General features: G+C 35.7%; 2 protein-coding genes across 4 annotated transcripts in view; one reads left to right on the top strand and one right to left on the bottom strand.

Annotated features, from left to right (window-relative positions):
* MED19 (mediator complex subunit 19) overlaps window positions 1–9,637 on the bottom strand; it is a 751,866-nt gene extending 742,229 nt beyond the window's left edge. Inside the window, exon 1 of the mRNA XM_050758646.1 lies at window positions 9,634–9,637. The gene's annotated coding sequence lies outside the window, so the exon portion shown is untranslated. The remainder of the gene's footprint in view (window positions 1–9,633) is intronic.
* ZFP91 (ZFP91 zinc finger protein, atypical E3 ubiquitin ligase) overlaps window positions 1–24,994 on the top strand; it is a 42,779-nt gene that overhangs the window by 2,062 nt on the left and 15,723 nt on the right. For all 3 annotated transcript variants that reach the window (XM_050758535.1, XM_050758533.1, XM_050758534.1), the window contains exon 2: window positions 3,784–3,812. In XM_050758535.1, the coding sequence (XP_050614492.1) occupies window positions 3,784–3,812 (29 nt within the window). The remainder of the gene's footprint in view (window positions 1–3,783; window positions 3,813–24,994) is intronic.

Raw genomic sequence — 24,994 nt, 5'->3', positions numbered from 1 at the left:
ACAGCATGTGAAGCGCTAGACAGAATGCCTGTTACATAATAAATACTAAGTGCAAGTTGCCGTTTTCAGTAATGGTGGGATGGTAGAGCCATGAGTGGTCTGTAGTGCTGTTTTTCATGTAAATTATGCAAAATATGATTTTTTCACTTTTTAATACGTAGAGAAGGTAATATAATATTTTAAAAATTTCCTTTTATTCTCACCTACCACTTGAAAGTTAAAGTTAAATATACCTATATCTCTTAAGATAACTATGTCTAAAATGGTACCTGCTGTTTGATTTTTTTTTTTTTTTTTTTTTTTTTGAGACGGAGTTTTTGCTCTGTTGTCCAGGGTGGAGCGGTGGCACGATGATCTCTGCTCACTGCAACCTCCGCCTCCTGGCTTCAAGCGATTCTTCTGCCTCAGCATCCCGAGTAGCTGGCATTACAGGCTCCCGCCACCAATCCCGGCTAAATTTTGTAATTTTAGTAGAGACAAGGTTTCACCATGTTGGCCAGGTTGGTCTCCAACTCTTGAACTCAGGTGATCTACCCGCCTCAGCCTCCCAAAGTGCTAGGATTATAGGCGTGAGCCACTGCGCCCGGCCTGCTGTTTAATTTTTGAAGGAAAATAAACAATTTTTATCTAAAAGAGTAATTTTACCTGCTGTTATGATTTATTTTTGCCCTAACTCTTGGCAACAAAGTACTAGTGGTGCTTTAATTCCATATAAATGTTACTGTTGTATATGGATGAAGATGACTTAATTAAATTCCTTCCTTTTTTCTGCACAATGTTCCTTGTGGGGAGGGAGAAATAAGTCTGAATTCTTAGCGCCACCCTCCCACCCCTGGCCATCCAATATAATAAAAGATAGTAGTGACAATGGTATTCTTTCAGCCCACACATTATCTCTTGACTGTGTTTTTGAGCAGGTTAAGCAAATTTTCATCACAATAGAGTTTTTGTTACACATTTTTACCTTATTCCATAATCTGGAAATCAAAGGAATGCTAAAGCATTTTAGCTTGGCAAACTTGTTTGATCAGTAACTGGGCCTGGTAGTATGCTGAACTAGGTGGTAGAAAGTAAAATGACACATGGCCCTCATCTTCAAGGACCTTGGGGTGTAAGGGAAAGATGCGTTGATTGGTGGAGATATGTCACATGTGTGTATGGTATACAGATTTTCAGTCATAAAATACATTTTAAGACTTAGTTTTTTTCTACATAATTTAATCCTTTAAGATATTTCAAGAGGTTTTGAGTTCAAACCCTGGTCTAATATCTTTTGACTTTGAATCATTTCTATTTTCCAAATGACATTTTGACAATTTTAAAAAGAAAGGTTTATTCTGTATTACTTGTTTGCTCTAGTCCTTTTTCCATATCCCAGCATTTCCCTCTATACAATCTTAGTAAACAGCTGTTGAACCTAATTTGATTCTCTTAATTAAAGTGATAGTAAAGTATACCATAGTTTAAAAGGTCAAGAAATAGATTTGGATTAGTTGAAACCTCTGTTCCCATTGGAAGACAAAATAATAGAGTGGATAAAGCATTGGACTTTAGTCAGAAAGTTTTATGTTCCAGCTTTGTATTATGCAGTAAGTGGCCTTGAGCAAGTCACTTAACCTCTTTAGATCTGCTTCATTTATAATTGATATTTTATAGATTTGTGAGATGAGCTTTATAGTTCCATATTTAGCTTACAGTTTTTATCATCTGATGTTTTTAACTTCTTTTCACAATGAAATATTTAGGAGTTATTGGGAAGAGGAAATATTTGTGGATTAAGGGGAAATAAAAATTTTTCATTATATGTGCTCAAGAGAAAGGCGCAGAGTTAAATGCTAGAATCATGATAAATTGAAGCATAGAAAGATAGTAGGAAAAATAAACCAAATTTGAAGAAAGTTTATGTATCCATACTAAGAGTAAGACTGATCATTTGCTGTATGTTAGCCAGTAAATTGCAGTTATTTCAAGTGCACGTTTATATACTCTCTTTAATTTTTGAAATAAATACACTCCACAAAATATCTAGTAGCATTAGTATAGTAGTTTTTGCCTAAGATTTTTTTCTGATTCATCCATGTGTTCTGTTAATAGGGAATGAAATTGTCAAATTAAGACTAGGTTAAAATATATAAGGCTTCTTTTCATTCTTACATATAGTAGCCGTTTGTTTATCCTGTACATTTCAGAACTCAAAACTTTAGGGACAAATACTTTTTAAAAATTCTAACTTCACTGTGGAGTAACCATATTAGTTAATACTGAGTATTTTTAGATATCTTCCTTCAGATTCCGATTAAGGAAAGTATTTTCTGGTATATGAAATTCCATTTTTGGTGTATTTTCTTGGTAAAATTAAAACGGTAATAAACCTTTAGGTGACGTTTCTTGCTGTTTCCCTTTTAAAGGTCATGGATAGTGAGGATGAAGAGGTAGTAATATTCTGAATTGAAAAAACTTACAGTTCTTTGGAGAAGCCTTCAGCTGTACAAGACTGAAATCCTGAGTGATCAGGATCTTAATCAATATGATGATAGAAACATTGAACCAACTTTAAAGGTTTTTGGGGAAATTTGTTATATAATTTCTCAAAAATTTAGCAATTATTTTTACAGTTTTTAAAGATAGGATGATTAGCAGTTATGGTGTGTTAATTGGGACATTGGTAATGTGATTTAAAATAAAATTATAATACCAGTCTTTTAAAAAAAGTACGGAATAAACAATGATAACTATTATTTCTAAGTAGAATAGATTTTTGTGTTTTTATTTATTTATAACGTTGTAACATAATAGAGTTTTTACTATATATAGGGAGTCTTCACTGTATTTTGGGAGGAGCAACAACAAAAAAACTTTGTACTGTTCAGAGATACTCTGTGGTATCTATATGATAAACGTTCAGAGCCTGTTGACTTTTAAATTTTAGTAGTAAGTATAGGAAGTTCATTATACTGTCCTCACCAGTTATGTATGAGAGAAATTTTTCTGAATTAAAAACCTGGGGATATATCTGATTTTTGGTGTTTTTTGGGATTTTTAGAAAGTCTTCAGGCTGTAACAATTTTTAAGTTCTTTACTGTTGCTTTTTAATTTGTAAAGAGCAAGTTACATTTACTTGTGAGGTCCATCTATTATTGCCTTTTCACAAGTACATTTTGATTTGGTTTTAACAAACAATTTTGGGTCTTTTTAACAGTTCATTAAGTTTTTATTATGAAAATTATTAAATATACACAAAATAGGGAAAATAGTATAATGAAACCGCAGTATTGATCACCTCGCTGAGATTTTGCTATACTTACTATGTCTGTCCTCCCTGTTTTGGCAGAAGTACTTTAGAACACATCCAAAACATTTTCATTTCATCTCTAGTTAGTACATTTATATAAAATGAAAACATTTTCTTATATAATCACAATATAACAAAATGAGTAATATTTTCTTTGTATCAATATCTTAGTTAAAAACAGCTGTTTTGAATGATATTCTAGCTCTATGCTGTCAGTTGTGGTAGCCACATGTGGCTATTTAAATTTACATTAATCAAAGTTAAAAATTCAGTTTCACAATTACTGAATGTTTCAAGTGCTCAGTAGGCACATGCGACTGCCATATTGGACAGTGCATATATGTTTCCATCACTGCTGAAGATTCTATTGGACAACACTGGTCTAGATGCTTTCTTTATCACTCTGCAGGTGAACCTGAAAGAGATAAATATTTATATTTTCAGAAAATGTGCTAGATTGTTCATTAATGTTTGATTCTTATTTCTTTCAGATGCATAGAAAAAGTAACAACTGATAAAGGTAAGACTTGGTCATCCTTATCTCTAATGTACATTACATTGATTATCTTACAATCTGTTAGAAAGCCTCATCATTCAAATTGTTCCCCATTTAAAAGTAATTTTTATTTGGTAAAAAATTACTGGAGTTGTTAGAATAGAATCTATTTAGATGACAGCAGGTTTGGATAATAGAGTATTTCAGCATTATTTAGAAACCTAATAATGGCAAATCAAATTGTTTGATGGTAATTTATAGTAATTTTTTTAAGCCTTTTATTTTTAAATGAAGTAACAGACTGGAATGATACACAGTATACAGAATGAAGTGAAGGCGAAAATCTTTATGCTAGTGGAGATACAGATTAAAATTAAAGGGTGAAGAATGCTTTGTGTTAAAAGAATTCAGCCTGGTGAATAATTAAATTAGGTCAATATTAGGTCATTTTCCTTTAAATTTGAGTGTTCGCACACCAGATGTATGTATTAAATATAGTTTTCTGTTTTCCTGGATTATGACAGGAAGCTAATGTTCACTTTTTCAATACCTTTTAAAATACTTTATTCTGGCTTTACAGATTAGGTTATTAAAATTTCCCTAACATGTTGGACCAGTTGCTTATTCGTTTCATTTTTTTTTTTTCTAGTTTTTGGCTGTGTTCCTTGATGTTAAATTCAAACACACAGCATTCTCCTTAAAACTGGAACAAATATACTTTTAGGCACATTTAATTTATTGTGTGTGACCTTGACCCAGTCTTAACAGCCATTTTCCAAACTCCTGGAATCCACCTAGGATCTGAGAGTCGATTAGTTTTTAAGGTCTACTTATAGCCTGCTTCTATTTCTATAAAAGAATATATGTATATGCATTTTATATATCAGTGTATGTATTACATGTACATGAGAATCTTAAGGTTTTTCTGTTCTTGATAAAGAATTCTTCGAGAACATACAAGGCAAGTTTAAAGCCTGGATTTTGTGCCATATGGAAGAATGACAGTGTAATTAAGAACCAATAACTTGAGTTGGTGGTGGCTGCTTTGTAAATAATTAGATTTCAATGCTGAGGTTTCTTGTTTCTCTGAATTTTGGAATCTGAGGCTAATATTTCATAGTATACCAGGCAGAAGTTTTTCATACCTGTCATTTTTTTTTTTTAATGTAGAAACCTTTGCATGATTATTTTGTCTAACAAGTTTTTTGTTCCTGTTGTTGTTACTTAGAAAATAAGTTATGTCTGCCAAAAATGGAAGGTCTCACATTTCTTATTCAGACATCAATTTGGAGATTTTATGATGTGGAGAAAATGTAGACAGGTAACAAGTCTAGAGCATTCTGATTAAAACGAAAAGCAACCTGCCTTTGTCAGAGCTGAAATTACCTTACATGTCCAGAGAAATCACTATGGGTTGCCTTGAGGCGAACTTGAAGAAAGGTGGAAATTTGGAGCCCCTTTTGGAGAGAAAAGTAGATGACCTTTGGGTAGACTTTTTTTGTTTGTTAAGTAGCCACAGGGTTTAGCCAGGCTGGTTTCGAACTGCTGGCCTCAAGTGATCCACCTGCCTCGTGTGTAGATGTCTTAAACTAGAAGTTGGCGTATTGGCATGTTTTGTGGTTGTGCAGCTGTGGAGAGATTAAAACTACATTCTGGATAATTTAATCCGAAGATCAATCCCACTTTAATCTACTGTTTAAAGGCCCTGGTTCTAGATATTCTCAAATGTCAATCTTCATATCTATTAGTTTACCTATTAAGGTAGCTGTTCAACTGTATGAACAGTAGATAGGTATATAAGAACTATAACATTCATACAAGATGTATGAATAAAGAAATGGAGGCTTGGGTAGTCGCTTTTTACTGTTGTGTTTCATGTTTAGAATTCACCTTAATTACTTTTCTTCTGGTCATTTAACTTCTCAGTTATTCTGTTACTCTGAAATAGTCCTTATGTTCAGTCTGCTAAATTTTAACTGAAATAACTCATGTTGATATCAGAAGTTAAAGGTTTTTCAAAACTTTAAACAGGTTTTACTTTTTAGAGGTAAGACTGGCCCTCTGTTGTATTAATGCTGAAAAGATGTCTTCAAGATTGTTTTTACTCTTACTTGCTCAAACCATCTAGAAATTGTATGCCTTCTTTGCGTTGAAGAGAAGAACCTTTGACATACACATAAACAATATTGCACACACAGAGTAGGCAACTTTCCATGTTTTTTAAATTAAGTTGCAAAGTGTTACTTTCATTTTTTTCAAACTGAAATAATAAAGAAACCTGTTTTTGCTACCCTTTTTTAGCTGTGATTGGTATATAAAACAAATGGAAAGCTACTATGCTAAAATAGTGTTAATTCATTCAACAAGTAATTGTTGAGCATCCACTATGTGTCTGGCACTATTCTAGGCACTGGATTGTATTGGTAATCAAATAAATCAAGAAGTCAAAACAGTGTAATAATGTTTGGTGAAGTTGGAGTTGGGAAAGCTGAGTTTAGATGAAATAATAAGGGAAGACCTTTTGGTGGAGGTGACACTTGAGATTACACCTGAATATGTGCAGATAGTTAATTTGGACAAGGAACATTCCACACAGAAGTTAAAAAGGATAAAATGCTTCAAACTTGAAAGCTTAGTTTACCGCTGGGAGAGAATTATCTTCATCATTGTGGAGTTCCCAAGAGTGTTAGCAGAAATCTTAAGGGATGGAGACCTAGTTCCTTTTTAACTTGGCTTTATGTTTTCATTGTTTCTCTGTTTAGAACCAGTGTTGTACTTATGATTATAAAGTAAAAGAATGGTTTACCTACATGTGATTTTTAGTTATCCCGGTGTGCATTTTATTTCACTTTCTAACCTCTAACTAGATATGTTTTGAAGGCTAATTGTTTTTTCTCCCATCTGTTAGGTCCTTAGTGATGAATAATAGTTAAAACTGCCTATCAAGATAAAATATAAAAATGAAGACTGGAATACCTTAATGTTTATTAAAGTATGTTTTAAGTGTTTAATGGAATGATAATAAATACTGTAGAATCAAGTAGATGTGGGCAGTGCTTGAGTTATTAATGATAGGTTATTTATTGCAGAACTTTTCAGAAACTTCGATTTTTGAGTAATGTGTAGTGTAAATACCAAAATTTTGCAGCGATTACCTAACCTATTTGACTTATAAGACCCCCTTTTTAAACAACATTTTGTAAAACTGGAGTTTACAGAAACCATACTTGGAAACACTGCATGCTTGAAAATTTGATTATGTAAAATTCTGAATCTCAACCTTTTATTCAAAAGCATTTTACTCTCTTCAGTGCTGTTATGAAATAGTGATGTTTGACAGTGGTTACTGTGTGTCTCTGACTTGTGGAGTCAGGAAAAAAAAAGTCAGTCATCAAATTCATAACAGATCTCAGCATTTAGATTATTTGGAGCTTAATTGTTAAGTATTTACATTATCTAGTTTATCATAATCAGCATACTATCTAATTATTACTAAACTATTAGTTTATTTTCATTATTTTTCCTCCTGTCTGGATGACATCCTCAGCTTTTTTCTTATGTTGATACAGTCTAATTTATAGCTGCATTTTGTTAAATTAGAATTAATTTGTTATTAACGGTTTTCATAGATTTCAACAGAGTTTTATTTTTCCTATATTGAAATATCTTTGATTATCTTATCCTCTCAAATCAGTCTCTTGTATCCCATTCATCTTGGCCTCTTGTCAACTTGCAACCTCAACGTAACATTGACTGTTTCTACTTCCTTCACAGATGCATCTCTTTTATAGTATACTTTTTTGTTGGTTTTTCTTCCTTTCTAGTATATTTAAAGAATATTTTTATTATTTCTAAAAATACAGAAGACACATTTTCATGCTTTTTTTTCCCATTCCAGTGAGAAAAATCTTAACTTTTGTAATTCTTACCATTTGAGTTTGTATACAAAAGGAAGAATCGAGAAGATACTGGGGAGAAGATACTGGGAACATCGTTTTCACAATGCTCTCTTGAAAGATTTCGAATCTCCTTGCTAATTACCTAGTTTTCCTAGTCAAAATAAAACCTTGTAGGTTTTGAATAGAAAAGAGTTCTGAAAGGAAAATCTGTAGGTGAGAAAGGGCGTGTATAAGCCCAGTCTTAACACTCAGATGGGCTTTTAAGGGTTTTTTTGTTTGTTTTTGAGACAGGGTCTCACTTTATTGCCCAGGCTGGAGTGCAATGGTGTGATCATGGGTCACTGCAGTGGTAATCTCCTGGGCTCAAGCCATCCTCCTGCCTCAGCCTCCCAAGTAGCTGGGACCACAGAAGTGTGCCACCATTTCCAGCTAATTGCTGTTGATTTTTTTTGTAGAGACAGGGTCTCACTGTGTTGCCTAGGCTGGTCTGGAACTCCTGGGCTCAAGCAGTCCTCTTGCCTTGGCCTCCCAAAGTGCTGAAATTTATAGGCATGAGCCACTACACCCAGCCTGTTAGTTTTAACTGAAATATTCTCCTTTACCAATTAAATGATACTGCTCTAAATTTAAATGTAAGTTAAAAACAGTAACAACAACAAAAGCCTCTTTCCCTGGCTTCTCTTAATACTATTGAGATTGCCTAATATTTCAAAGCAAACTTTAATTATTTGTGGAAAACAAAGTGCACGTAATGATAAAAATACACAGAGTAGTTCAGTTAGGTTTCAGAAACTCAAGTTTCTGACAATATTATAATGTTGAAGCCTCAAAGGCTAAATACATTAGATAGGCATTTTTGTTTGTCCTTCCTTCCTAATCTTTTATCTTAAGGTAGCAGTAACTATTATTTTTCTTAGTATGAGAATAATTTACTCAGACATCTTGTTCCATGTTGGGTGTGGCCCAGATCCTTTAATCCGTATTTCCAGTTCAGACATCCAGACCTCCTTTGGTTCTTCTTTTCTATTATTAATTTCCTACAAATAAAGATATATGTCACTTACCATATATGTGAATTGCAATGCAGGCTGAAAAAGCCTTGATCATCAGCTTATTTCAGTTACGGGATTACCTATCAGGTAAATGAGTCTTAACTTTATAATAATTTGCCTGTTACAATTCAACTTATTGCCATCTTCGACACAGTTATAAGTTTATTCTGTTATATATATTATTTTACATTGAGATCCCTTTTCCTGCCAAGACTACTTGAGAGTTAAAGCAGAATGCCCTGATAGAAGAAAATTGAAGCAGAGGAAACTTAAAATCCTTAGTGGGGAAACCCATATTCAGCCTGTACAAATCCAAAATCTTTAAGAGAGACTTATCTGTACATGAGGGCATAACTTACCCTCATTTTGAGATGAGCCTTAGTGGATAATAATCTCTGACAAAAAGGAATTGCCCCCTGACTCTTAAGTTCAGGAAGGAAGAAGTTCCTCTGAATTAAAACCAGGCAGAATAATCTAATGCTATCCGGGCAAAGGCTTCTTTAGCTTCATAACAAAACCGTCTAAAAACTTAATGGCTTAAAACACAGCAATTTATTACTTACTGGTTGGACCATTACCCCCTCGTCATTGGTCATTCAGTTCAGACTTGTTTTATATTATGGTGGTTGCAGCGCAGTGTTCCAAAATCCTGAAGACAGTAACTGCAAGGTGTCTTGAAACCACCCCCACAGTATAATCAATCAGTTGTGTTTCTGTATATCAGCAACAAAAAATAGAAAATTGAAATCATAAAATCAAAAAATAAAATTTATATTAGTATTTACAACTCTATAAACAAGATATACTGCTCCATTTACTTAGGTCTTTAATTTCACTCAGCAATGTTTTGCGCTTTTCAGTGTATAGGTCTTTCAAATTTTTTATCCCGTTTATCCCCCAGTATTTCATATTTTTTGATGCTGTTAGCTTAATCGGGATTCCCACTGTGTTTTAAGAGTGGGATTGATTCTTTAAGAAAGAAGAGGTGCCTAGATGGTTTGTGGATATCCAGCCATGGCTACTATATATTTATATTCTATTATTTAACCATTACCTAAGTGCAGGACATTTGATATTTCTGAGTTTTTTTTCCCTGAGATTACAGGTGATTTTTAGAGAAATTCTATTAAAATGTTCCATATGTATATAGAAATGCACATATTTTAAGACATATACATGTACTCTTGTTTCTCCTCTCCCTTCTTCATTTTATATTATATTATTTTATAAGTGGGCAGATTTTTGAATATTCCCAGGGTGAGCCCAATCATGTAAGCATTACACAACTGAATAAAACATAATCGGTGTTTTGGAAACTCCTTTATGCTCCTTCAAGTCAGCCGTCCCCAAGTGTAACTACCATTTTGACTTTAAATAGCAGAAATTGGTTTTGCCAATTTTTGAATTTTACATAAGTGGAATAATACAGTAGGCACTGTATTTGTATCTGACTTATTTTGCTCTTCATTTGTGACAAGTGCTGTGTTTGTCATAGATGGTTTATTTTAGTTGCTGTATAGTGTCCCATTGTGGGAATATAACCACAGTTTAACTGTTTTACTGTTGATGGATGTTTGGGCAGTTTTCTAGTCTTTATGACTAGTACTATGATGTGTATTTTTGAAATACAGTGTTATTGGGATTATAATTTACATATCATAAAATTCACCCATTTCAAATGTACAATTTAGGGATCTTGGTACATTTTGTGAATTGCACACCTATCATCACAATACAGTTTTAGAACTTTTTCTTCATCCTAATAATATCCTTCATGCCTATTTATAGTTAATCCATTTTCTCACCCCCAACCCTAGGCAACCATTAATCTACTTTCTGTCTGTATAGATTTGTTTTTTTTTTGGACATTTTGTGTAAATGGACTCAGACATACAATTTGTGTTTGTATACAGGAAGCATTGCATGCAGGCTAGACAAATTTGTACCTAGAGTGTATTCCAGTAAGAACAAAGCACTTCCATCATGGAAGTGGTCCAATGTAGCGAACCTTGCATCAGGTGAGCTGGCTGATCACCCCAGTGATCCCATATCAGGGACTCGGTGTTGGTCTCTGCTGCTGGTACATTGGGCAATTAGCAGTGGCTATAGCCAGGTCAGCCTTGGTACAACTCACTCTGGGTTTGGTTTTCAGCAATCTCAGTTTTGCAGCTGTAGTAGGTAAGTATTGTTTTCAGGAAAGACACAGAAACTTTGAGGTCATTTTTGTGGTGCTTGAGCTGGGAATTTGAACCCCTGAGCACATCTTTTCTTTTCTTTTCTTTTTTTTTTTTTTTTTTTTTTTTTTTTTGAGACGGAATTTCACTCTTGCCCAGACTGGAGTGCAGTGATGTGATGTGATCTCGGCTCACTGCAGCCTCCACCCCCTGGGTTCAAGTGATTCTCCTGCCTCAGCCTCCTGATTAGCTGGGATTACAGGTGCGTGCCACCACACCTGCCTAATTTTTTGTATTTTTTTAATAGAGACGGAGTTTTGCCATGTTGTGTCCAGTCTGCACATCCTTTTCTTTATCCACTTTGTGTTTTCTAATTAGGAGCAGCCAGCTAATTTCATTATATCATTACTTTGACCAGAATGTTCTAAGGTATCAAATACATGATCTATAAAAGGAAGGAACTTCTGTCATTCATGACAACATGGGTGGAACCAGAAGACATTATGCTAAGTAAAATGAGCCAAGCACAGAAAGGTAATACTGTATGATCTCGCTTACATGTGTCATCTAAATAAGTATCTCATAGAAACGTAGTTACTGGAGGCTAGGGGGTAAGGAGGTGGAATGAGAAAAGGGGAGATGGAGATGAAAAGGTACATACAGACTTTCAGTTAAATTGGGAGGGTAGGTTTTAATGATCTATTGCATTGTATATTAGTCCCTTTTGAGTTGCTAGAAAGGAATATGTGAGACCGAATGATTTGTAAAGAAAAGAGTTTTATCTGACTCGTGGTTCTGCAGGCTGTCCAGGCATTGTTCCAGCATCAGCTAGACTTCTGGTGAGGCCTCTGGAAGCTTTCGCTCATGGTGGAAGGTGGAGGTGGAGCAGGTGTGTCACAGAGCCAGAGCGAGAGAGAGGGGAGGAGGGGCTAGGCTCTTTTAAACAACCAGGTCTCACATGAAGCCATAGAGAACTCACCTATTACCACAGGGATGGCACCAAGCCATTCATGAGGGATCCACCCGCATTATACAAACACCTCCCACATCCAATATTGGGGATCACATTTCAACATGAGATTTGGAGAGGACAAACATCCAAACTATATCACACTGCATGATGACCACAGTTAATAATAATGTATTACGTATTTCACAGTTGCTAAGTTGGTAAGTTGATACGTTCTATTGTTTTGAATGAAACTCTTATTAAGTTTTTCCATCTGTCCCCAGCAGCCACCAGATGCTCAGACAGAGAGCACCAGCAGGTGATGCAACTGCATGGGTCCCTTTATCAACACTGTGTACTTAGGCTACAATAAATTTATACGCAAATATTTTTCTCTGCTCTTTCCTTTTCTTAAACGTGTCCTCAACCTTAGTGCTACACTTGTATATGTCTTTCATACCCCAGAAAAAGCAATATGAACAGAACAAGGTTGTACTGTGGTTGTTTTTAATATATGCAGAACTGCTGCTGGAAGAGAGAAATCAATGAATAAGCCAGATATTGGGGATAGCCAAAAACAACACATTTCGTGAATATTGAAAATGATCCATTTTATATGAACCAAGCTAAATCTAGACGGTAATAGTTGTTTTTATGTGCTGACAATTCCCAATTTTATGTTTGTAGCCCACTCTGTCCTTTGAACTTAAGGCCTGTTGATGTTTTACTCAGCAATAATCTTAGACTTGGTCAAAGCAGAACATATATTCTCTCTAGTGTCTCTTCAAGAAACAAAAAACCCTGATTTTTTTCTTTGTTTTCATCATCAGTCCAATTGTTCAAGTCAGAAATCTAGAATCCCAAATCCTTGGCATCTCCCTCTATCCCTGTTAAGTCATTCTCTAGTCCTAGCTCTTCTGTTTCCTAAGTATTTCTTATATCTCTAATTCTTTCCATATTCAATGGTATTACCCTCTTTAAAGCCATAACTATCTGTTGCCTGGCCTATTGCAGGTTTTTAGCTGGTCACCTAGCATCTACTCTTGCCCCTACCTAGCTCATTGTCTAATCTGCAACGAACATGAACATTAAAAATGAAAATCTGATCATGTCACCTCTCTGTTTAAACTGTCTGTGGCTATTAGGATAAGATCCAAATTCCTGGAAGGCCCTTGTTAAACTTTTTCATGCCTCCTCAGCGTGATAAATGATGGGTTTTGTTATGTTTTCTCTGCTCCAGTCATATTTATCTTTTTTTCAGTTCTCAAGACATACATGTACTCCTGTTTCTCCTTCCCCTTGTTTATCAGCTAGGTACCACTTACTTAGTCTTCAGAGTTCACCATATTTATTTAAACTTAAATGTTGAGCTAATTCTTAGCTATAGAGATCATTAAGTTAATGAGCACTAGTTTTAAGAGCTGTGCTTTCAGAGAAACCATCCTTTCACCTTCTCAAACTTATGTCTGCGCAAAGTCTTAATGATTTTAGGAAGAACTAACTCACCTAATGTCTATACTTTGAACGCTGATGACATTACTTTGTGATTCTATTTTTTTTTTTTTTTTTGCTCCAAACTTTTAATATCTGCAGAAATTCTGTGAAAGCCTAATATTTTTTATCCTTTCTATCAGTGCACCAGTGACTGATGTCTGGCTTTGAAATCGGTAAGCCAGGAAAAATTATATGTAGATGGAGTAAACAGATAACTAGAATAAGAAAGAAAAATCTAGGTATTAATACACAGTGTTGATTTAAAAATGAGTAAACCGTTTTGGAATGTAAACATTCTTAATTTCTTAAATACAATTTTAAAATCTCATTTGTTTTTTGGTTTTTAATCACAATAAAATTTCTCTAGTTCTGTTTTGAAACATAAGGAAATACAGCATGTGGCTTTAGGTTAAAAATTCACTCATGGAATAATTCTTATAGGTGTTTCACGTTAGTATATTATATAAATGGGGCCCTCTTTTGGCACTTGAGTCCAAGGCTGGGTGGAAATGAGCCAAATCTGGATTGAGCCCTTGTACTGGCACTTTCCTGTTCCTCGTTTATATGGTTAGGTGTGGTACAGTAGAAAGAATATAGACTTTGGACTTAGATATACCTGTGTTCAGTTCCCTCCACAACTTTTAATATGTGGGAAAGTCAGTTATTTGGTTTCTTCATCTGTGAAGATAAGAATAATAAATACTTGACAGGGTTATAACTGATTTTTGAGAAATGAAAAAATAAATATATTACCTGGCAGTTAATACTTAAGATTTGTTAGTTGCCCAGAAGAAATTTAAATACTTAGAGATTTGAAGACCTTTACATTTAGTATCTTCCCAGCTTATCAACTAACCACACCCTGTTTCTACAATAAAATAATAGCATTGATTATGTTAGAATGGCCCTTCTAACTTAAAGTATTCTTTCATGACAAAGTGGCTCTCATCTTTTGGAATTTGATGGTTTGACTTGCTATATTAGTTATCTCTGGCTGTAAGATTGAGATAAATCACATTTCATTGTTTGCTATCTAGAAGAAAACATTTCTGCCAGTAGTATCAATCTCTTTTTTTCTTTTTTTTGGTTTTGAGATGGAGTTGTACTCTGTTGCCCAGGCTGGAATGCAGTGGTGCGATCTCAACTCACTGCAACCTCTGCCTCCTGGGTTCAAGCAGTTCTCTTTTCTTGGCCTCCTGAGTAGCTGGGACTGGTGTGCACCACCATGGGCCTGGCTAATGTTTGTATTTTTAATAGAGACAGGGTTTCACCATGTTGGTGAGGCTGGTCTGAAACTCCTGACCTCAAGTGACCTAACCCACCTCTGCCTCCCAAAGTGCCGGGTATAGGCTTGAGCTAGCACGCCTGGCCTAGCATTAGTTTGTCTCAAGTCATAGTATAAACCACTCTTACTTCATACCTTCTTCTTTCAAGAATGTACAGTTGGCCCTTGAACAACGTGGTAGGGTTGGGGCACCAACTCCCCCTCACAAACAAAAACCTGCATTTAACTTCCCAGAAACTTTACTAATAGCCTACTATTGACCAGAAGCTTTATCAATAACATAAAATCAACTAATTCATATTTTTTATGTGTATTATATCCTGTATTCCAGATAAAATGTTATTTAAAAAACCATACGGAAGAGAATATATTTACTATTCATTAAGTGTAAGTGATCATTATAAGGTCTTCATCCTCTTCTTCACATTGAGTAAGCTAAGGAGGAGGAAGAAGAAGAGTCATTACTCTTATCTCATGGGGTGACAGAGATAGAAGGAGTGGCAGGAACATTTACAGAAATACAATTTCTGCCTGACTTCTTTTTTGCATTTTCGTTTCTCTGCAAATGTTTCTACACTTTAACCATTTGCTTTAGTTTCAGGGCAGGTATCATAGAAGGGTTCCTGTCATAAAAGGAAGTCAGAAGCAGTCTTGAATAATTGGAACCTTTATAAGTTTTTAATGTTAGTTTGTTTTCCGGCATTGCTTCTTATATGTTGTCTTTTTCATCGTCTGGCACCTGATCAAAAGCACTCATCTTCATCATGTCATCTTGTTAATTCCTCTTGTGTGGTGTCTGTTTGCACTTGAATTTATCCAAGATGCTTATTTTTAAACTCTTCACCATCACCAGCCCACCACCACCTTTTTTTTTGGCCATATTCACAATCTCTTTCATGATTTGCTTGATTGGCTCTGCTGTAAATCCTGTGAAGTCATGCACAACATCTGGACACAGTTTTCTCCAGCAGGGATTTTCTGTGACGATGACATCTTCAGTGGTGTAATCCTTCCTGACTTTCATGATGTTCTCTCTATTGGGATTTTCTTACATAAACAGTCCTTTTCCATAGAATATCATGTAATGAGACTTAAAGATTCTTATCACCCCTGATTGGGAAGGTGAATTAGAGACGTTGTATTTGGGGGTCAAGTAGACCACTTCAACACCTTTGATGTTAATTAAACTCATGAGGCAGCCAGGGGCATTGTCCAATATCAAAAGAACCGTAAAAGACAGTCCCTAACTGACAAGGTACTTCCTCACTTCAGGGGCAATACATCAGTGGAACCAATCTAGAAAATTAGTTCTTGTTTTCCTGGACTTTTTGTCGTATAACCAAAAGATTGTTGGTTTTTCTCTTCAAGGCTCAGGAGTTAGTAGCTTTATAGATGAGGGCAGCCCTGATCATAAACGTAACTGCTTTTACATAAAACAGTGGAGTTAGCCTATCTTTTCCTGCTTTAAATCCTGTTGCTTACTTCTCCTCCTTCCTAATAAATGTCCTTTGTAGCATTTTTTTCCACACTGGGGTAGTTTGCGTTAAAAACTTAGGCAGATATCCTTCCTCACCTGTTTTCCTAACAGTGTCTGGGAACTTGTCTGCTGCCTGTTGGTCAGTAGAAGCTGTTTCTCCTATTAGCTTGACTTTTTTTTTTTTTTTTTTTTTTTTTGAGACAGAGTCTCGCTCTGTTGCCCAGACTGGAGTGCAGTGGCGCAATCTTGGCTTTCTGCAAGCTCCACCTCCTGGGTTCACGCCATTCTCCTGCCTCAGCCTCTCCCGAGTAGCTGGGACTACAGGCGCCCATATCTTGACATTTTTAAAGCCAAGTCTCTTTATGAAATTATCAAACCATTCTTCGCTGGCATTAAATTCTTCACTTTTGCTTTAAGTTGTCATATAATGACTTTACTTAGAGTCTGTAGGTGTGCCTTTCTTATAGCAATTCTGTACCCACATAAAAGCTGCATCTTGAATGTGAGATAGAAGTATTTTGCAAATATTGCAAGATTTTTGCACGTGCTACTGCAGGTGCAGCGATGGCTTCACAAATTTCCTTTTCTTCAGTACTTTTTATGTTGGATTCATTTATCTTAAAGTGGTGAGCAGCTGCAGCTACACACCTCAACCTTCTATGCTTATCAAGCAATTCAACTTTTTCTTGTAATACCATGATTTTTTTCTGCTTCTTGGAAGCACTTCCAGTATCACTAGTGGCAACTCTTCTGGGTCCCATAGTGTTATTCAAGGTTTCAGGTATTGCTCTAAACATAGTGAAAAATGAGTTAACTGAGAGAGATCCCTTTTACTGTGACAGTAAATTCACTCAGGTGGTGATGATTATCCTCACGACATTTTAAGCAGATACCTGAAACAGCTGAGCTTGCTGCAATAGCAACAGGAGATAACTATGAAATTATTATGTAGTGAGTTAATTTTATGCAGTTATTCAATACAACATCTTTACGTTTCTTTACATTTCTCTGGAATTTGGATGATGCCATGTGTAGTCTAAGACTTTGTGAGTGTAAGTTTTGTTGAATTTTAACTTTTTGTAATGTATTTGTGTATATTTTACAGTAATGTCATCAAATAGAGTAGTATCTATAGTTTATGTATAGTTTATGCATTCATGAGATACCTTAATTTTTTCAATATTTCTAGGCTACACAGTTTGTCTGCAAGTTTTTTCAAATTGTCACAAATCTCCAAAAATTTTTCTCATATATTTAAGAAAACCTGCGTATGAGTGGATCTATGCAATTCAAAGCTATGTTGTTCAAGGGTTAATTAACTGTAGTTATATTCACTGTGCCTGCATGTTGCTCATGCAGTGACTAGCATGATGTATTCCTTTACCCAAGCTAGTATGGCTTTTTTCTCTTATTATTTATGTATCAAGGAACTTCCTCAAGGTTAGCTGCTATTATAAGAAACAACTGGAAATTGTCTTTGAAGTACCACACAGAAGAAACTTGGCTTGTTTCCTATCTGTTTATGATTGTTTATGCTAATGTATGGATTGCCCTTCAGTTATCAGTTTCTATTCCAGAAACCTGGCAGTACTTTTGTGCGTGTGTGTGTGTGTGTGTGTGTGTGTGTGTGTGTTTTGAGGTGAAATTTACATAAAATAGTAGTAAAAAATAATTGAAAGCATACAATTCAGTGACATTTAGTACATATACAGTGTTGTACAACTATCACTTCTCTCTAGTTCCAGACATTTTCATCACCACCAACAAAGGAGTCCCCTGTACCCATTAAAAGCAGTTATTCCCCTTTCCCCCATTTAGCTGCAGCAAACATTAATCCGCTTTCTGTCTCTATGGGTTTACCTATTGTGGATATTATATATAATTGGAATCATACAATATGAGACTTTTGTCTTTAGCATCTATCATATAGCGTATTTTTAAGGTTCATTCATATTGTAACGTGTTAAGACTTCATTCCTTTTTATGGCTGGATAAAAATTTTCTTTGTGTGTATATATGACATTTTGTTTATCCATTCACTGGTTAGCAGATATTTGGGTTGTTTCCACAATTTGGGTATTGAGAATTGTGCTTCTATGAATATTCATATGGAATAAGTATTTCTTTGAAAAGCTGTTTTCAATTTTTGGTGTATGTACCTAGAAGAGGAATTGCTGGATCATATGGTAATTCTGTGTCTTAAGTTTTTGTAACATTTTTCTTAACAATGTTTTCTTAGGTTTTCCATAACACTGTTTTCCTCATTAGCTGCCTCATTTTACATGTCCACCAGCAATAAACAGTGGTTCCAATTTCTCTGCATTCTCACCAACACTTCTTATTTTCTTTTTTTATTTTTATTAGCCATTGTAGTATGTGGGAAATGGTAATCTCATGTGATTTTGATTTGTATTTCGTTAATGACTGATGTTCCATATCTTTTCAAGTACCTTTTGGCCGTTCGTATATCTCTGGAGAAATAATCTGTTCAAGTTCTTTGCCCATGTTTTAATTGGGTTGTTTCTCTTTTTGTTGTTAAATACAAAAACTTTATATATTTTGGATATTATTCTTTTACCAGATATATGACTTGCAAATATATTCTCCCATTCTGTAGGTTGTTTTCACTTGTAAGCATTTTTTAGTTCTATCTCTTAGGTTTAGGTCTTTGATCCATTTTGAGTTAATTTTTATATGTGGTGTAAGGTAGGAGTACAACTTTATTTTTTGCATGTGGATATCCATTTATCTTAGCACCATTTCTTGAAGAGACTGTGCTTTCCCCTACTGAATGGTCTTAGCCACCTTCTTAAAAATCAGTTGACCAGATGTGTAGATTTATATCTGGACCTTTAATTCAGTTAGTTGATTTACTTATTAGTCTTATGCCAGTAATACATTGTATTGATTACTGAAGCTTTATAGTAAGTTTTGAAATTGAGAAGAACAAAGTGCATCTTTAACTCAGTTTGTTTTCAAGATGGCTACTGTAGATCCCTTGCATTTGCCTGTGAACTTTAGGATTGGGTTGTCAATTTCTACTGAAAAGGAAGCTGGGGTTTTGATAAGAATTACATTTAATCTATGGGTTTATTTTCAGAGTATTGTCGTCTTAACAATATTTCAGTATTTTATTCCTTTGTATTCTATTGTAAAGGTAATCATTTTCTTAATTTCCTTTTTGTTCCTTGCTCATATACTTAAAACAATGAATGTTATGTATTGGTCTTATATTCTGGCACTTTGAATTTGTGTATTACCTTTAACAGTTTTCTTTTGTGAAAATTCTTTAGAATTTTCTATATGTAAGGTCTTTTCATCTGCAAATAGAGATACAGTTTTACTTCTTCCTTTTCACTTTGGTTGCTTTTTTTTTTTTTTTTTTTTTTTCTCCTTGACTAATTGCTTGGCTGAAACTTCCAGTACAATGTTGAATGGAAGTGAAGAATGAGGGCATCTTTGTCTTGTTCCTGACCTTAGCAGGAGAGCTTTGTCTCTTGCCACTGCGAATGATGTGAGCTCTGGGGGTTTTGTAGGTGTTCTTTGTCAAGTTGAGGAAGTTCAATTCTATTCCCAGTTTTTTTTTGTGTTCTTATCAGGAAAGTTTAATTTTGTCGGATTTTTTTCCTACATCAATTGAGATGATGGTGTGTTTTTTCCTCCCTTTATTCTATTAATGTGGCACATTACATATATTTTTGTAGGTCGAACCACCTTCATAATCCTGGGACCTGTCTCAACTGATCATAGTGTTTAATCTTCTTAATAATGATGCTATATTTGGTTTGCAGGGGTTATTGGCTTATGGTTTTTTGTGGTGTCTTTGTCTGGCTTTGGTGTCAGAATAATGGTGTGTTTATAGGATGAGTTGGGAAGTGTTCCATCTTCTATTTTTTAAAAGAGTTTGAGAAAGACTGGAGTTAATTCTTTAAATGTGTGGTAGAATCCAACAATGAAACCATCTAGAGGCCTCTGGCCTTTTTATTGGGAGCTTTTTGTTTACTGACTCAGTTGTCTACTTGTTAAAGGTATGTTCGTCTTTTCCATTTCTTGTTCAATTGTTTTTGGTAACTTGTGTGTGCCTAAGAAGTTGTTGCTTTTATCTATGTCATTTTTTGGCATACAATTGTTCATTGTGTTTTCTTGTTTATTTCAGTGGTAGTGTCCCATTTTCATTTCTGGTTTTAGTAATTTGGGTCTTCTCTTATTAACCAAAAGTTTGTTGATTTTGTTAACTTGTCAAATAACTAACTTATTTACTTTATTCTGCTAGCTTTGGGTTTACTCCTTTTTTCCTAGCTCTTATGAGGATGATGTTAGGTTATTGACTCAGGCATGCGATTTTCTTTTTCTATTTTAATGTAGGCATTTATATCTAGAAATTTTCCTCTGGAGAACTGCTTTCACTGCATCCCCTAGGTTTTGGGATATTTTGTTTTCATTTTCAGTCATCTCTAAGTATGAGTTTTCTAGTTTTCCTTCTGATATTGAGTTCTAGTTTCATTCCATTGTGGTCAGAGAACGTACTTTATATGACTGCAGTCATTTTTGAAAGTTATTGAGACTTTTCAATATGTCTGATTCCCCCTGCCCCGCCCCCGAGATGGAGTTTTGCTCTGTCACCCAGGCTGGAGTGCAGCGATGTGATCTTGGCTCACTGCAACCTCCACCTCCTGGGTTCAAGCAATTCTCCTGCCTCAGCCTCCTCGAGTAGCTGGGACTACAGGCACACGCCACCACGCCCGGCTAATTTTTGTATTCTTAGTAGAGACAGGGTTTCGCCATGTTGGCCAGGCTAGTCTCGAACTCCCGACCTCAGGTGATCTGCCTGCCTCAGCCTCCCAAAGTGTTGGGATTACAGGTGTGAGCCACTGTGCCTAGCCCAATGTTTGTTTTTTAATATTATGTCTAGTTCTTATATGTCTGATTTTTTAATATTGCTTGAGTTCTGTATTTCCTTATCAAACTTCTTTTGACTGGTGTTTGGTTCTGTTATTGAAAGTGGGGTACTGATGTCTCCATTTTTGTGATTGTGGTATTACTTGTTTCTCTTCAATTCTGTACATCTTTGGTATATATCTTATGTGTTGATATATCTTGAGAGGGAGAGGGGGCCTATGTTAGCTATGTATAGGTTTATATTTATTTTCTCGATTGATTGACTCTCTCATTAATGTATAATGTTCTTTGTGTTTTGTAACAGTTGTTGAAGTGCATTTTGCCTGATATTAGTAGGGCCACCCTTATGAGTTAAATTGCTTTCCTCAAAAAATGTTGAAGTCTTAACTCAGGTACCTGTGAATGGAACGTTGAGAAATAGGGTCTCTGTAGTAAATAGCCTTTTGTGGTAATTTGTTATGGCAGTCCTAGGAAACTAACACATTTTGGTTTTGGAAATGGGCTGTAAAAAAGTACCTAAAAATGTTGGCATAGCTTTGGGATTGGATATTGTCTTGGAGTATTTTGAGGTGTGGCGCATGCCTGTAATCCCAGCTATACTGGGAAGGCTGAGGCAGGAGAATTGCTTGAACCTGGGAAGCGATGGTTGCGGTGAGCCAAGATTGCGCTGTTGCACTCCAACCTGGGCAGCAAGAGTGAAACTCTGTCTCAAAAAGAAAAGAGGAGAGTCTAGATTGCCTTGAAGAGATGGTCAACAGAAATATGAGCATTAAAGACAGTCTGATGAGGCCTTAGAAGGAAATGATTAACATGTTGTTGTACAGTGGAGAAAAGGTGATCCTTGTTATAAAGTTGCAGAGAACTTGACTGAATTGTGTTCTATCATTGGTTAAGCAATGAACTTGGATATTTAGCTGAGATTTACAGGCAATGTGTAGAAGATAAAACTTTGTTTCTTCTTGTTTGTATACTAGTATGTGAGAGGAAAGATATAAATTGAGGAATGAATTGTTTAGCAAAAAGGAGTCAGCACTTGATAATTTGGAAACTTTTTAGTCGTCCAGATAGTGTATTGTGGTACAGGACCAAGGCTGTAACTGGACAGCTATTCTCTAAAGAGACTTGGTGTATAACTTGTGGATCAAATCAGCCATCTCAGCAATTCCCAGAATCAACATGCAATTTTTCAGGAAAGATCTGTGGAGGACCCTCATTTGATGGCTTCGACCCCCTGAATTTCATGAAAGACTGACAAAGTTTTTGAGAATGTTGTAACAGCAGAAACACTGCCAGGCTGGACTGAATGGGACAGAGACAAAATGGAATTAAAGAAGAATGATGCTAAGGGTAGAGCTGCAAATGCTGGGTCCTGTATGTATTAGATTTCCTGGAGCCACGATGGCGGGGCTATTTCCCCAGTGGGCTCAGAGTACAAATCATTATCCACAAAAGCTTATTCTTAGGCCTAAAAGTCTAATGCTGTTTGCTAGGTTTTGGACTAACCTGGGACCCCTGACCCTTTTTCCCCCCCTTCTCTTTTCTTCCTTTTAATATGGAGATACGTAATCTATAACTGTCCCACCATTGTTTTTTGGAATCAGCTCCATAGAGGGAGAAGAATTTTGCTCTAGAGTGGACCATACCCCGAGTCTCACTCATAGCTAATCTGGATGAGATTTGATCCCTTTTGAGTTGATGATTTTTAGGGATTGTTTTGGATTTAGAGACGATACTGGAATGGGTTAAGATTCTGGGAGGTTGGGATTAGGTGAATGTCTTTTGCACGTTGGAAGGACATAAATTTTAGGGAACCAGAAGGTGCAGACCACTATGGGTTGAATTTTATCCCCCCAAAAATGTGTTGAGGTCCTAGCCCTTAGTACCTGTGAATATGAACTTACTTGGAAATAGAATCTTTGCAGATGTAATCAAGTTATGATGGAGTTATTCTGTATTAGAATGGACCCTAATCCACTATGACTGATGTCCTTATAAGAATAAGCGAGACACATGGGACAGGAGGAAGCACCATGTGATGATGGAGATAGAATTGAAGTTAGCAGCTATAAGCCAAGTTGTTGACCACCACCAAAAGCTAGGAAGAGGCAAGGAATGATTCTTCCCAGAGTCTCAGAGGGAGTGTGGTCTGTTACTGTGTTGATTTTGGACTTTTATCCTCCAGAGGTATGGGAGAATAGATTTCTGTTAAGACATCCCAGTTTGTTGTGATTTGGTAGAGCAGCCCTGGTAGACTAATATATTATTTCAGCTCTCTCTTTCTTACTTTTCGCGTGTAATATCTTAATCCATTCTTTTACTTTGAACCTGTTTGTGTCTTTGGATCTAAAGCAAACTTATCTAATCTGTATCCCGCAGTCTGAATGTGGCTCAGGAGGGCTTTGAATGTGTCCCAACACAAAATTGTAAACTGTCTTACACATTATGAGATCTTTTTAAAATTTTTTTATCTTATCAGCTATCATTAGTGTATTTTATGTGTGGCCCATGACATGTCATCTTCTTCCAATGTGGCCCAGAGAAGCCAAAAGATTGGACACCCAGGTCTAACCTGAGTTTCTTGTAGACAGACTGTAGATTCGTTGTATTTTTTTGTTTATCCAGTCTGCTAATATGTACCTTTTAATTCCACAGTTTATATATATTTAAATTACTGCTAAGAATGGCCTACCATTTTGCTTTGTGTTTTCTACCTGTCTTAATATCTTTTATTTTGGTCTTTATTTTCTTTGTATTTCCTTCTTTGTGTTGCAGATACGTAGCAGTGTACCATTGTCTCTTTTCATTTTCTGTGTATTTTTATTTTCTTAGTGGTTACCTGGGGCTTGCATTTAGTACTTCAAACTTTATCTAGTTTAACGCCAATTTAGCTTCAGTAGGGAACGTATCTCTGCTCTGTACCATTCTGTGCCTCACCATTTATGTTATTGTTGCAGAGTGTATGTTTTGATGTCAAATGCCCATTAACATAAATTTATAATTGTTATTTTATACATTTGTCTTTCAAATCATGTAGGGAGAAAAAGGAGTTACAAATCAAAAGTATAATGCCGTATTTTTGCCTCCGTAATTACCTTTGCCAGTGTTTTAATTTATGGCTTTCAGTGCTCTCTAGTGTCCTTTAATTTCATCTTAGAGGATTCCTGGTGGCATTTTTTATAGGGCAGATCTACTAGTGATAAGCTGTTTTTGATTTTCTGGTAATGTCTTAATTTCATGAACTTCGTTTTTAAAGAATAGTTCCGGCAGCTATAGAATTCTTGCTTGACGATTTTTTTTTTCTTTTCGTCACTTTGTTACCACACTGCCCTCTAACTTCCACGGTTTCTGATGAGAAATAGGCTGTTAGTCTTGTTGAGCATTCCTTGTTGCTGATGAGTTACTTCTTGCTGTTTTTATGGTTCTTTGTATTTGTCTTTCTTTTTTTTTTTTTTTTTTTTTTTTTTTTTTGAGACAGAGTCTCGCTTAGTCGCCCAGGCTGGAGTGCAATGGCGCGATCTCGGCTCACTGCAAGCTCCGCCTCCCGGGTTCACGCCATTCTCCTGCCTCAGCCTCCTGAGTAGCTGGGACTACAGGCGCCCGCCGCCTCGCCCGGCTAATTTTTTGCATTTTTAGTAGAGACGGGGTTTCACCGTGTTAGCCAGGATGGTCTCGATCTCCTGACCTCGTGATACGCCCGCCTCGGCCTCCCAAAGTGCTGGGATTACAGGCGTGAGCCACCGCGATAATAATGTGTGTGGGGGCGGATCTCTTTCATTTATCCTCCTAGGAGTTAGGTAAAGTTCTTGTTTGTATAGACTTTTTTTCCCCAGTAGTTTTTCAAATATTCTTTCTGTTCATTTTCTCCTCTCCTTCTACAGATCTTATTATGCATCTCTTGACATGCTTAATGGTTGTCTAAACGATCTGCTGGGCTTTATTTTTCTTTATTCTTTTTTTCTTTATATTCATACTGGATC

The sequence above is a fragment of the Macaca thibetana genome, chromosome 14 (genome assembly GCF_024542745.1).
Source record: "Macaca thibetana thibetana isolate TM-01 chromosome 14, ASM2454274v1, whole genome shotgun sequence".
Lineage (NCBI taxonomy): Eukaryota > Metazoa > Chordata > Mammalia > Primates > Cercopithecidae > Macaca > Macaca thibetana.
This window is presented reverse-complemented; position numbering and strand designations above follow the sequence as displayed.